Consider the following 14,868-nt stretch of genomic DNA (forward strand, 5'->3'; position numbering starts at 1 on the left):
ATCAACTAGTTTACTTTATTATTGCGAAATACAATTCATATGTGAAAGGCAGGTTAAATAAATCAATACTTTTAGTAATCAGTTTTTAAAGTAAGGAATTGGTGCCCACTTGCTTTCAATGACCAGTGAGTATACTTTCATTCTTAGTTGCATTTAGTGGATGTGTTTGATTAGAGCAGTGTATTTTTTAATAGTCAGGGAAAGAAACTAACTTGAGAACTTAAAAGTAGCATATATAAATATATATAGTAGATTCTACAGAAATTATTTATCTTCATTTGTCCTCACAAAAACCCTGTGACAAAGATATCCGTGTTTTACACATGGGTATACTGATACTCAGAATTTATGTAATTCGCTTAAAATTGCACAACTAATGAGTAGGACAACCCTTTTAAACCCCACTTTATCTAACTCAGAGCCTCAGTATTCTTTTTACTGTATTCCTTCTTCTTTTGTTAGCAGTTAAACTGGAGAATTTGACATCTAAAAATAACCAGTTTTACCTTTCTTTCTCATCTTAATGTTGAGACTTGACAGGAAAGTGAGTAGAATAAACCCAATAAGGCCATGGGCATTTTTGTCTTATATTAATACTTATCTGCACAGTACTGACAGCCAACAGCTAATTTGCCTCTTTGGGATTTTTGAACTACCTATTTGCTATTCCTCTTCCTCGTAAGGTCTGCTTTTTTTTTTTTTTCATAAAATCTTTGACCATTGTATTGTTGGGCTCTTTGGGACTCATAAAATACTCGTTTTTTTTGTATTGAAATAAGCAGAAATAGATAAGTTTTTCTTGAATGATAATAAAGAGGTTGGAGAATATGTAAACAAAATATAGCTTAACAGAAGCTGAGAAAAGCTAAAAATCCAAAACAAAGGCTACTGTGAATTTTCTCATGCTAGACATGCCATTTATGAGGTATGAATTCTCATTTTTTTTCCTGTCAACTAAGAATTAACTTTTGGGATTTTGGAAGCTAGATAATTATAAGACTATCCAAAATTTCTCTGCTAGAATGTGATGATGTTTGTTGATTTATATTCTCGAATTCACAATTTCATATCATTACTGTTGTGAAGCATGTACAGAGGCGTCCTGAGATATAATTATGCTCAACTCTTAGGCCACAATGAAAGTTATGTAATAGTTGATGATATACAAGAATTGTTATATACATTGTATGATGAAAAGAGAATTGAATTAGGAATTGGAGGACATGGATTCTAGTCTAAGCTCTGTCCCTTCGAGATTAACCTTAGGGAGGCAAATTGCTCACCTCTGTCCTTATTTTCCTTATCTATAAATTGAAAGGGTTGGACTTGTGAAATTCCTACCACTTGTAAAATTCCATGTTTTTTTAAAGTAATTTGAAAATGTCTTTTAAAGTTGTACTCCACTAAACATTATCTTTTTTCTCCACAAGGGTGTCTTACTACTACAGGCATTAACAAGAAGCAATGGAGCAATCCAGAAAATTGTTGCTTTCGAAAATGCTTTTGAGAGACTACTGGACATTATTACAGAGGAGGGAAACAGTGATGGAGGTACAGTATGAAGAGATTGATTTGAAGAGATTCCTCTTGTACTCACTAAATTGTTAATTTCTAGAGAATACAGTTGGAGGGAGAAATGAGGACTCATGCTTGATATTCTTTCTTTCACTATGGTGTGTTGAGTATGGATTTCTTTTTATTTATCCTGTTTGATATTTATTAAGCTTCTAGAATCTGGATTAGTGTCTTTCATCATTTCTGGAAAATCTCAAGTATATCTCTTCAAATACAGTTCTGCAACATTTTCTTCTAACTTTCTACATTCATTCAATTCTCTGTCATCTGATTTAACTCTCATCTATATTACTTTCTTATGTGTTGTCCATCTTTTTATCTTTCCAGGCTTTATTCTGGATTATTTCTTCTGATTTGATTTCAATTTCAACAGTTCTCTCTTCACCTGTGTTTAACCTATTATTAAACATGTCCATAGAGGGTTTTTTCCAGTTTTATTGCGTCAGAGTTAACATACAGCACTGTATAAGTTTAAGGTATACAGCATAATGATTTGATTTACATATAATTTGAAATGATTACCCAGTAATTTTAGTTACAATCCATCCATTGAGTTGTTAATGTTTCTTTTCCGGAAATTCCGTTTGGTTCTTTGATAAATTTGCTGTGTAATTTTTTATAATTTCCTTTTCTCCGCAGCTGTTTTCAACTTCTCTTTTATTTCTTTGAATATAAGACACAATTATTTCATAGTCTCTGTAGGATAATCTTAATATTTTAAGTTTTTGTGGATGTGGTACTTTTGTTCTGCCTGTTCTTGTGCATAGTATAATGTTATCTGTGTGCATGGTTATCTTTGACCTACGTTGTGATGTACTTAACAATTATTTTTAGGAATTTTGAAGCCTAGGATGAAGGTAATTTCTTTCAGAGAAAACAATATGTTTGTTTCTGCCAGGCCCTTGGGATTCAGTTTTTCTGGGATCGCATTAAACCAGACTTAAGGCTTGAGATTTCCTAGACTACTCAGGCAATACAAACTCAGGCGGCAAGATCTATGAGGACTCTTGGGTATTCTTACCCTGAGGATATAGGCTTTTGATGTCCCAGGTGCAGAGCTTTCTGTTAGATTCCTTCTTGCCTTGAGTATGCCCTTGGCTTTGATTATTTTTCTTCTGCCTCATGAAACTGTCAAAATGAAAGTTTTTGATATTTCAAGATTGAGAAATGTACTGCCAACCAAGAGGTACTTTTATCTTTATTTACCTCTGCAGATACTCATTTTCTCTTTGGTTTTAGCCTGCTAAACTGTCAACTCTTCATTGCTCCTAAGGCTTTTTTTATTTATAATTCAGCAGTTTTAGTTGTTTTTAATGAGAGGTTGATCCAAAAAGCTAACACTAGGGTCAGGGGAGAGAATGAGGTTATTTGTATTCACTGAACTGGGATTAGCCAGTAGAGTAGTGTAGTCTACAGTTAGCTATATGAATCTGGATGAGAGGTCTAGCCTGGAGATAAAGATTTGAGAGTCTTTAAAATATAGATAATAGTTGAAACAAAATTAGATAAACAAAAAAGATTAGATGAGTCACTTAGAATAAGTGAAGAGTGAGAAAGGAAGTGCTAGGACAGAACCTAAGGTATACTTATAGTAAAGGGATAGTAAAGGAGCAGGTAGGTATTGGTAAAAGAAACTGAGAACAAACAGGCTGAAAGACAAGAGGAAAACTGTACTTTTAGGAGGGTCAGGGGAAATTGGTGCCACTGTTAGAATTTACTGAGATAGCAAACAAGATGAAGGCAGAAATATAGATATCATTAGTTACCTTAGGGAGAGCAATTGTGTATAGTGTTTACCTCAGAATCCTGATTGCAGTATCAGAGGAGTGAGTTACAAGTGGGAAAATAGAATAGTACGTAAAACTCGTATCAGCAGTTTGGAAAAGTCAGGGGAAAAGGGTGAACTGAAGGAACTGCAGGTTGACAAAGATGGTTGTTGTCTTTAAATTTTTTATTGACATATGAAATATTTCAAAAATAGAAAATAGCATAAATACTTGTGCACCTACCATCCAATTCTATTAAATGCTTACATTTTGCCATTCATATTATATTTTTTTAAAGAAATGTAGCAACAGATATTAAAGTCTTTTAACCATTCTGTTATATTCCTTTACCTTCCTTCTCTAATCTCCTAATATTCTGATTTTGTTGTTTTCCTTTCCTGTGTGTTTTCCTGCTTTTAATATGTATTTGTGTGAGTCTTTATACACATGTATTCATAAACAACATATATTTTGCATGTTCTCAAACTAGGTAAAAAGTATCCTGCTGAATATAATTTTATAACTTGCTATTTTTATTCAACATTATGTTTTTGAGATTTATTTATGTTGATACATGTTGCTCTGGTTTATTATTTTAAGTGCTATCATTCTGTAGTATGAATATGCTATGATCTGTCATTTTTTTATTGAGTTGACAATTAGGTTATATCTGATTTTGCCAATATAGACTTGTCGCGAACAGCCTTAATGTGTCTACTGTGTACGGAGTTTCTCTATGTTATATACCTACAAATAGAACTGTACTTTTCATCTTTACCAGATATCACCAAAGGGCTTTCTTAAGTGATTTATCTGTATATTCATCGGTAGTGTTTCCAAGTTTCTGTTTCTTCACATTCTTGTTTATTCTTGCTAGCCAATTTGATGCGCGCGAGATGGCATCTCATTGAAATTTTATTTCATTTCTTAAACTAACAAGATTAAGCATATTTTCATGGGCATATTTACCATGTTTTCTTTGTCTTTTATCCCTTTGAGTTATCTACTTGCCCATTTTAATGTAAGACCATTTTTCCTTTTCTAGTTGGTTCCTGGGATTTGCTTTATGTATTCTGGATACTAATCCTCTGTTGATTATATATGTTTCAGCATCTTCTAGTCAGTTAATAGCATTTCTATTAAATTTTAAAATTTCAATATAATTATTAATAGTTTATATTTTTGTGTCTTATTTTAAGACATCTATCTGTACCTCAAGGTCATAGAGTTTTTATCATTTTCTTTTACTAAAGACTTTAAAATTTCATCTTTTGCATTTAATTAATGTGGATTTTACATTTGAACAATGGTATGAGATTTGTAATCAAATTTCCATATGTGCGAAGGTCTGTTTTTGAGTTCTCTGTTCTGTTCCAGTAGTCTAACTCTACACTAAAACAACTCTTTATTACTAAAGCTTCATAATAAATAATCTCCTATCTATTAGAATATGGGAAAAATCTTCTATCTTGGTCCTTTTCAGAATTGTCTTAACAAGGCTTTTCCTTTTCGTTGTTTCATTTGAATGAAACTTGCTTGCTAGTCAAGTTCTATGAAAATCTCTGTTAGAATTTTAATTGAAAATGTATTGAGTTTATAGATTAATTTTAAAGAGAATTGTCATCTTTACTGTGTTGATTTTTTTTCATCCATGAACCGAGATATAGCTCTTAATTTATTCATATCTTTTATGTCTTTAAATCATGTTTTATAACTTAGAGCAAAAGAGTTTTATACTTTTTTTTTTTATTAGATTCATTCCTAGGCATCTTATAGTTTTTTTGTTTTTGTATTTTTTTATTATTTGAATGGGATTTTTTGTATTGTATTCTCAAATTGGTTACTACTTGATTTTTGTATATTAATCTTGTATCCAACCACCTTATTAAACTATTAGTTCTAATTGGGATTTCTGTGTAGATAATCACATTTTCTACAAACAAGAGTAATCTTTTTTCTTTATTTTCTGTTCTTATACCACTTTTCTTTTTGTCTTATTGTACTAATTAGAATTTTACAGTGTTGATTATTGCTGACTTTAATGAGAATGCTGATGAAATGTTTCTTCCTATATATATGGAGATTATCAGATGATTATTCTCCTTTAACCTATGAGGGCTCTTTCTTTAAAATGAGAGAGGCTCCAGTCAACATAAGCAAGTAGAGAAGGAGGATATACAGGAGAGATTGAGGATGAACAATGAGTGGTACATAATATCTGAAAAAGGAGGAAGGAATGGAATCCAGAGTAGAGGTCGGAATTGGTTTTTAAGACAGAAGATGACGTTCATCTGCCATTATAATGGGGGAAGGTGAAGAGTCAGGTCTCTTTTCAGATTTGGTGATAGTTAAAGTCAGAGTCATATTCTAAAAGTGAAAGAAGAGGACACAGTTGATAGTTAAGGAGATTAAAAAAGTCTTTTGGAGAATAGGAGAGTTAGTTGACTATTGTAATTAGGAAGATTTCCAGACAGAATAAAGTCTTAACTGAGGGTGTTCACCATGATTTTACAAGCAGTGCAGACTGCTTGATTATGTGATTTCCGTCCCCTCCCCACCACCCCAAATACTCATCTGCCTAGGCACAGATGTAGAAGAAAAGGCAGTGAGACAGGAGAGTTCAGCATATTATGTATGAAATGGAAGAAACGAAGATCTGTATAATCTAAGCTAGATAGGGAAGGAAGTAAGCAGAAAGGGGGTTTCTGAAAAGGGGGAAAGAAGACTTGTTGATGTGTTGAAAGTCTCGGGGAGTCATAGAACAGATATATTGAGAATACTTGAACTGGAAAGGAAGGAAGTTTTAGAAATAGAGTGAGAATTGTCTCTGAAGATGATGCCAAGGAATTGGGAGGTCCAGGTATTAGGTTGTCGTTGAAGTTGAAATCAAGAGTGACAGCAGAACGTGAAGAGAGAAGACTGGGCAAGATGCCAGTGATATTTTCAGTGAATGAAGCATAGTGACCACGAATTTGTTATACAACTGCAGTGAGGAGTGATAAGAGATGGTACAGCCAGGTGGCCCAAGCCTCAAAGGAACAGGAGATTTTTATAAGAGGTTAGAGAAGCTATGATTTCTGGAAGATACACTGCTAGAAGGGTCACACATTCCGTATCCTGACTCTTAAGGCACATGGGATTGAGAGCATGAATTGCCTTCACTTGAGACTGTAACAGGGTAAGGCAGATTCGTTAAAAAAAAGGGGCATTTCATGAAGTATTTGAGGTTATAGATTTTACTAACTAATATTTGGGAGTTTGAGGTAGTATCATGAAAGAATTTGAAATGCGATTAAGGTAGGGAAGAGGAAGCCCAAAGCATTCTAAGATGAGAAAATGGAAAAGCATAGGTGATCAGAGAGTTGCATATTTTCAGAAGTAACCAAGGAAAACTGGATTCAGGCAATGTGAAATTACCTAGTCTTCAGGGTTGCTAAGACAAGTTTTAATAGCTGCTTCTAACTGGTAGTGGCCTTTAGGTCTAGAATTCACTTAGCACACTAGAAAGAAGCCCTGCCAGTTAAAGTGAGGGCTTTGACATTCTGTTTCCTCCAGAGCCTTCAGATGGTCCTAATGGCAGATCTTGTTTAATGGAGATTTATGGTCCTACATAACAGACAGATATAGTGGTTCCTCCTCGTGAGGTGAGGATCAGTCACATGTTCAGCAATATGAGGTAAGGAAGCCTCCAGTCTGGAGAGATCAAGACTGGTTAAATTCAAGATCCTTAAAAAGTGTTTAAAATATACACCTTAAACATTTTATTTTAAGTTAAATATAATTTTTTTTTTTAATGTGCATTTTTTTCTGCTGATCTTTTGAATTAGGGCCAGAATTTTTTCTTTAAATATGGGTCTGCTGATCGGAGTTTTTCATCATTCTTCTTGCCTACATCACACCTATAATACATCTGTAACAGGTATATCAGTATATACCTGTTAAGGTGGCAAAAGTCTAGAACAATGACAATACCAAAAGTAGGCAAGAATGTGAAACTACAGGAGCTCTCATTGATTTGCTGGTGGGAATGCAAAATGATAGAACCACTTTGGACTACATACAGTTTGGCAGTTTCTTACAAAGCTAAACTACTCTTACCATATGATCCAAGTCACACTCCTTGGTTATTTATCCAAATGAGTGGAAAACATATCCACACAAAATCCTGCCCATGAATGTTTAAAGCAGCTTAATTCATGATTATCAAAACTTGGAAGCAACCAAGATGTCTTTCAGTAGATGAAGGGTAAACAAACCGTGGTACATTCATACAATGGAATATTATTCCACAATAAAAAGTTATCAAGCCATGAAAAGACATGGAGAGACCTTAAATGCATGTCACTAAGTGAATTAAGCCAATCTGAAAGGCTAGATACTTATGATTCCAAGTATGTTACGTCTGGAGAAGGCAAAACTGTATAGACTGTGAAAAGATCAGTGGTTGCTAAGGATTGGATGGTGGAAAGCAAGAGGAATGAATAGGTAGAACACAGGATTTTAGAACAGTGAAACTATTCTCTCTATGATACTGTGATGATAGATACATGACGTTATACCTATGTCAAAATCCATAGAACTGTACAACACAAAGAGTGAACCCTAATGTAAACTGAGGACTTGAATAATGTGTCAGTATTTGTTCATCAGTCATAACAAATGTACCACACTAATGCTAACTGGTAATTATAGGGGAAACTAGGAGGGAGAGAGTATATGGGAATTTTCTTTATTTGTTGCTCAATTTTTCTGTACACCTAAAGCTGCTCTAAAAACTAAAATGTATTAAAGAAAAACCAATTGATTCTTGTAAACATACAGCTTAACTGATAGGAACAAAAGTGTGGGTATACTACATAAAGAAACCTGCTAGCTGTAAACATCCAGCATCAGTCATACGCTTCACTCAGGAAATAGAGATCACTGGTTTAAAGTAACTAGCACTTGGTAAAGCAGAGATCAGTAGTTGGAGAGCTTTAGCTATCATAAAAGCATAAGCCATAATGTGGGTGAAACTACACTGGAGAGTGGTTATTGTAAGCAGAAAAGAAAAAATGGAGAACAGGAACCATAAATGATAGGAAGCCTGAGGAGTAGACAGAGATCCCTAAGGAAAACCCAAGAAAGAGTAGTTAAGTGTTTTTAGAAACCAAGGGAAGAGGAAGTTTCAAGAAAACGACACAACAATATCAAGTGCATCTTAGGGATTAAGATGTGATTAATTCATTCCACAAATATTTAAAAGTGACCTGTGTATACACTTGATATCTTGTCTCTATCTCTGCTGAGGATACAAAGTAGGTCACAGTATCCTAGTAGGACATTCCCAAATTTCTGTCTTCAAGAATTATAGTCTAATGGAACAGACAGATACTACTTAATAAAAGGAGCAGGCTACTTTTAGCTGGTGATTCTAATCTAGCCGTTGGGTCTTGGTAATTATTCCTGAAGAAGTGATGTTTAATCTGGGATTTGAAGAAAAAAAATAGGTAAGTTGATAGTTGAACATAGAAATCAAGAGATCTTTGGAGGACCTGAAAAAGAGCATGCAGATTGTGGCCTATGGCCATCAGGAGTCAGAACAAACTCTCTCTGCCTTGCCATACAGAAGAGATGCTGAGCATGGAGAGTTATCTTTTTTTTAAATGTGCAGGGATTGAATTTTCCTTTTAGGTTTTATCAGACTTAACACTTTCATTTTACATTCTTTCCTCAGGTATAGTAGTGGAAGATTGTCTAATTTTGCTCCAAAACTTATTAAAAAACAACAATTCCAATCAAAACTTTTTTAAAGAAGGCTCATATATTCAACGTATGAAACCTTGGTTTGAAGTTGGAGATGAAAATTCTGGCTGGTCTGCACAGAAAGTAACTAACCTGCACCTAATGCTACAGGTATACTGAACTTTAGACATAAATGTGATAAGAATTTTGACAGTGATCCTTTCAAAGAAAAGTAAATTGCCTTTGTTTGATAAATCCAGGATGTTTAGTTGGTTTCAGATAGGCTTTAAAAAAAAAAAAGTCCTTTTAATATGGAGATTTGCAGTTATATTCAGAGATAGATATGTCTCCTCCACACACACACACATCACTCAGCTTCAGTATTTATAACATCTGGCAATTTTGTTTCATCTTCTTTCCCCTCTCTTGCCCTGCCAGAATTTTTTTTAAACAAATCCAAATATAGTTTCCTGGTGGGTTTTACACCAGAGGATAGTAAGTTACATAGTTGATTCGAATTCGTAAAATCTCCTTTCTTCACTCAAGGTTCTAATATAAATTTTAATATTCAGCATAAAGTTCAACAAATAAATTAATTCATTAAACATTTACTGAAAGCCAGGCACTGGCTGCTAGAAAATGAATGATAATGTTATCACAAGGATTAATAGTCCGAGTTGTAAGTCAAATACAAGTTAAATTGACAAATCGCTTATAATTTTAAGCTTTAGTAAAAGTGAAGACAGTAGGATCCCAAATTATTTCTGCATCAGAGAAAATTATGAATGTCTTTGAAGTATTTTACTTATTTATTCCTTTATTGAAATTCCTCTACTTCACACACTTAAGTTTAAACTGGCCTCCTAACTTACTAACTCTCTAGAGATTCCTGTGAGTCTTTGATTGTCTCTGAATTGTGCCTGCATCTCTGAAATCGTGTTCCATAAAACTAGATTGTTAATATCTGTAGTAATTAGTCTGAATATTGTTGCATGCCCTGGAATTGCCTACATATGTTTGATAATTAGGTTGACCACATGCCCCAGTTAGCCAGGACAGTATTGATTTTGTAATTACTAATAGTGTCCTCTTTCACTTCAGAGTGTTCCAATTTGGATAATAAATTCTATAGTTAACCTATTTAGAATATACCTAAATCCTGTTAGAAAAATATAGGAGAACATGGGCAGAATCTTTCTTTATACTCTCAACTTCATCTTTTTTGTTTTTACATGTTAGTATTACACATTTTAAGACTATTGGCTTTTTTTTTTTTAAAGCATCTTATTTTAAATACTGTTAGTTTTTTATATTTTAGAAATAGAATCCCAAGTGGTAAGCCTGATGTCTTTGATGCTCAACACTTTTTTGATAAATTCCCCTAGAAAAGTAATTTTCAGAATATAATTAGAGAGAGCGAAGGGGTCTAATGATGTGCAAATACTTATATATTTCCTGCCAAACAGTGAAAATTTAAATTACTTGAGGACCCTACTCCATTTTAAAATTTAGGGTACTATGTAAAGAATTATTTTTGAAGAAAGTGTCTTATTTAAAAAGTAAAGTGCTATTTTACCCCCCAAAATTTAGAGTATTGCATATTAACAGAAAAATACAGTTTTCTAGTTATGCAGTAAGTTGGTTAAGTATTTACTTTTAAAAAATGAATAAACTAACTAGATATTAATCTTGAAGAACATAAAGTTCAAATTAAAGAAACTTTGCCAGTGTCCTTGGGGAGCAAGTCTTACATTAATGATGGAAGTAACCAACATCTCCCCTTTTACTAATGTAAGAATTTGACACCTTTATAAAGAAGAGCCTCTAAAGTTTATCATGTGATATTGGAGATGGAGGTTTTCATGTATAGATGCAAGTTGAATAACTCGGTGTCTTTATAACTGGCTAAGGTAAGAAGAGTCACTTGCAACACAACCAACAAGAAAGCTGCTTTATTTTTATTGTGAAGAATGCAGCATAACTGCTATAAAATAAACTGCTCATTTGTACACAGGTAGGTAGGTCCTAATCCTTTTGGCAGTTGGCAGGTTTTGAGTCAGGCTTAATTTCCTGTGCCTTCCCTGCATTAAATAAGTGAGTGTTGTACAACCTCTGGCCCCTAATACCATAATTTAAAGTAAAAGTTTTCTCTACTGTTCACACCACAATTAGGAACCTGCTAGTAACTCCTTTACTGCAAGAGGAGAAATAAAAAGACCAGTTTTCAAAGTAAAAAGGGAAAGAAAGGAAGGGAGAGAGAGAGAGAGAGAGAAACTGAGTTTAATCCACTTTAATATATTCTCCATCTCAAAGATTGAGTAGTCATATGCATTCACGATTTCACAGGCCACAGATTATCTTCAGCTTTTCAACCTATTAGAGTGCTCTGTCTTTATAGCTATATTTAGAGTTGCTTGTATTTCAGGTTCTCTATTATGCACCAAATTAAAATACCTCATAAGTGTTGGTTAACAGTCCTGTTTGGATAGGTACATCCTAACTGGAATTGCAATTAAAATCATGATTGAATTCTAAGCCATTAAAAGTTGAAATTGATCTGCTTAAGGATATTGCACTCAAATTTTGCAGATTAAATTTGGGGAAAGCATCTTTTTGGAAAGTTTTTTAGTCGTAAAACATTTTAGCTTTTTTCTGGAATGATGTTTAATAACTTGTTCTGCCTTCTGTCCCTGCAGGAATCTCCCTTCTATGCCATTTTTTGGACAGATAATGCCAGTGACTCTCAGAGAGCTCATGACCTTATGAGAGAATCTTTATCATTTTTGAGTACTTCTAATTATTAAACTTAATCGATATAATGAGTCAAAATCTGCTTATCCTTGTAATAAGTATTCCCTCTTTTTTCAACTCTCCTTCCTACTTCTCTGTCATCTATAAATTTGATAATTACTTGTTCGTTATTCATCAATAATCACCTGCTATTAGATGGTGTTAAGAAATTGTTGATTTTCTTAGATGTAGATGGCTTGAGGACTGTTTTTTAAAATCTGTATTAACTAGAGATACATATAGAAATATGTACAGGAGAAATGACACATAGCTTGGTATTTGCTTTAAATTTTTTTAAAAGTACGGATAAGAGGAGAATAAATTTAAAAAACAAACAATACCAACAAAAAATTCCATGGAAATCTAACTAGAAAGATTCAAGTACAGGAACCAAAGTGTAATCCTAAAGCCTCTCTGTAATGACATCAATTTATTAATCAACCCTCTTAATAAAATATTTTTGTAAATATCTCATTTGATCTTGGTATACAAGATTTTATACACACATATACATATAACTCTAGTTTTAAAGTGCAAGATAGAAAATTATTTTGAAAATGTAACTTCTGAACACTTGTTTGGGATGATATTTTTTATGTTTTTGATATTTTATGTTCAAGTTCAGATTAATCATAGGATCATAATAGGGATTTAATTAGCATTAACAACCAATGAGGCCAACTCCTCGCCTAATGCATGAATCATCATGTCTCCAGTTTTTAGTTTTAGACTAAATATTTCCAGTTTAGAGTCATACCTCAGGCCATTCTGTTTTCATATCTGCTCCGTAATTAGGTAGTTCATCCTTACTTCAATAAGAAATCTACCACTTTGTTACTTATTCATTCACTCATTTATTGAACGCGCACTATGTTACAAATACTGTGCTGGCTTGGGATACAGAAATGACCGAGGTAGTCTCTCAAGCTCTCTGGGAGTTCACAGTCACCTGAAGGAGATAAACTTAAGTAAACAGCATAATGTAATACGTACTTTAACAGAGATATTGCCATGAGATAATGAAGGAAAGAGCACCCAAATCTGGCTGAGCAAGTAGGGAATTCTTGACATCAGTTTTCTTGTTCATGTAGATCAAATTTGCCTCAAGACTTTCAAATCTTTTTAAAAGACAAATTTTGCTTTTTCTTTCTCAGCTTGTTCGTGTCCTGGTATCTCCCACCAATCCTCCTGGTGCTACTAGTAGCTGCCAGAAAGCTATGTTCCAGTGTGGTTTATTGCAGCAGCTTTGCACTATCCTAATGGCAACAGGAGTTCCTGCTGATATCCTGACTGAGGTAAACCAAACAAGGGCAGAGACTACTTACTCTCTGGAAGTTGAAATTTTAGGCATTCTTAGGAAGAATTAGATGACAGGTGAAGGAAAAACAGTAATAGTTAACAATTTTATGTATTAAATTCCTCACCGATCCTACTAAAATAAAATTAGCATCATGATGACAGTATTAATTCCAAAAGGTGGACTCATTCCTCAAGTTTAATAATACATAAATAATGTTAAAGCTTATAAGATTTCCCATTAATTTGATTGTGTTCAACAGGCATGCACAGTATGATTTTATTTTATGTTTTTAATTTTGAAAACAATATGACTTAGTTTTTGTCAAGTAGGAGTTGAGTTGTAAGTAGTCTTATTCATAAAATAGTAAATTCTTTTTCCCTGACATGTCATTTTCTGTTTCCTACCTATTAAGAAAAAGAAGTTAGTTTGAACAAAAGAAAGGTTCAGTTTATTTAAATCATCTTTTTATTTTTCTCAAATTAACACATATACATTGAAAACACAGATATTAAGTCTTAAAACAGAAACAGCTGTCTTTAGCCTCACTCTTCACTACTTTAAGTCTCACTCCCCCCCTTATAACCCTCCCGCTTTAATTCCTCCTGTCACTCCAGTTATTTTACATTTAAATCAATAATCAGGGTTTATAGTTTTATGGCTGTCCTAATACTGCTTCCCGTTAAGCCAAACAGAACCCTATATCTTTTTTTAACATCCCTTTCTCTTTCCTGCAGTGTAATAGTGTTATTTTTATTTTATTTTATTGATTTTTTGTATATCTATGCATATGAGTACTAAGATAGGCTTAACACATTATTTCCCATCCCAGGCCTTTTTATGGAAACCTTCCATCATTCTGCTCCAAGATGGGCTGGTTATTCCCATCTTGCATGGCTCTTGTCCTAAACTTTCGTTCACCATCCTCAGATTTTCCTTACCTCTTTCTTTTGGATTCCTTAGTTATGGATTCCATGGTTTTTTCTACCCCTTGGTTCCTTATCTTATTTTACTTAACTTCCTGAAAAAAGGTAAATTAGCGTGTTCACGTCATTCCTCTACCTTCAGAGTTAATTCGATGTTTAGCTAGATACAGAATCCAGAGTTGAAAATCACTAACACTCAGCTTTCAGAACATTATTTTAGTGTTGCTCTTAAGTCTGAAGCCATTTTGAATCTTAATCTTTTTTATGTAACCCGCTTTTTTGCTCTAAAAACTTAATGGGACCTTTTCTTTATGTCTGGTTCTCTGAAATTTACTGATGTGCTGTACTGTAGGCCTTTTTTTCCCTCCAATTATTTTTGGCACTCACTGGGAGCTTTCAAGCCGGAGACATATGTTCTTCAGTTCTGAGTATGTTTTTTGTATTCCTTCATAATTTCCTCTTTTCTGTTTCTGCAAGTCTATTAATAGATTGTTGGACTTTCTGGACCTAGTTTGTCTTTTTAATCTATTGGAGGTTTTGCAGCTTCATCCTTAAATAGAATTTTTAATTTGTTACATTTTAAATTTGTTCTCTGATTTTATTTTTAAGCATCTTGTTTTGTAGAAATACATTCTCTTAGAGGATATTATTAATTTTAGTTTTTTGAGACTTTAAATGTGTGTGGTCAGGTGTTATTTTTAATTGAAGGCCTACACTTAATATTTTTAAATGTTTTATCTCAAAGAGTTACAAGGTTATAATGCTGTCACTGATTTTTTTGTTTTCTGAA

General features: G+C 33.5%; 1 protein-coding gene across 2 annotated transcripts in view; it reads left to right on the forward strand.

The window, feature by feature from the left end:
• USO1 (USO1 vesicle transport factor) overlaps positions 1-14,868 on the forward strand; it is a 67,928-nt gene that overhangs the window by 34,050 nt on the left and 19,010 nt on the right. For both annotated transcript variants that reach the window (XM_011360554.2, XM_011360552.2), the window contains 3 exons: positions 1,431-1,551; positions 9,058-9,236; positions 13,010-13,150. In XM_011360554.2, the coding sequence (XP_011358856.1) occupies positions 1,431-1,551; positions 9,058-9,236; positions 13,010-13,150 (441 nt within the window). The remainder of the gene's footprint in view (positions 1-1,430; positions 1,552-9,057; positions 9,237-13,009; positions 13,151-14,868) is intronic.

This window comes from Pteropus vampyrus, unplaced genomic scaffold (genome assembly GCF_000151845.1).
Source record: "Pteropus vampyrus isolate Shadow unplaced genomic scaffold, Pvam_2.0 Scaffold56, whole genome shotgun sequence".
Classification (NCBI taxonomy): domain Eukaryota; kingdom Metazoa; phylum Chordata; class Mammalia; order Chiroptera; family Pteropodidae; genus Pteropus; species Pteropus vampyrus.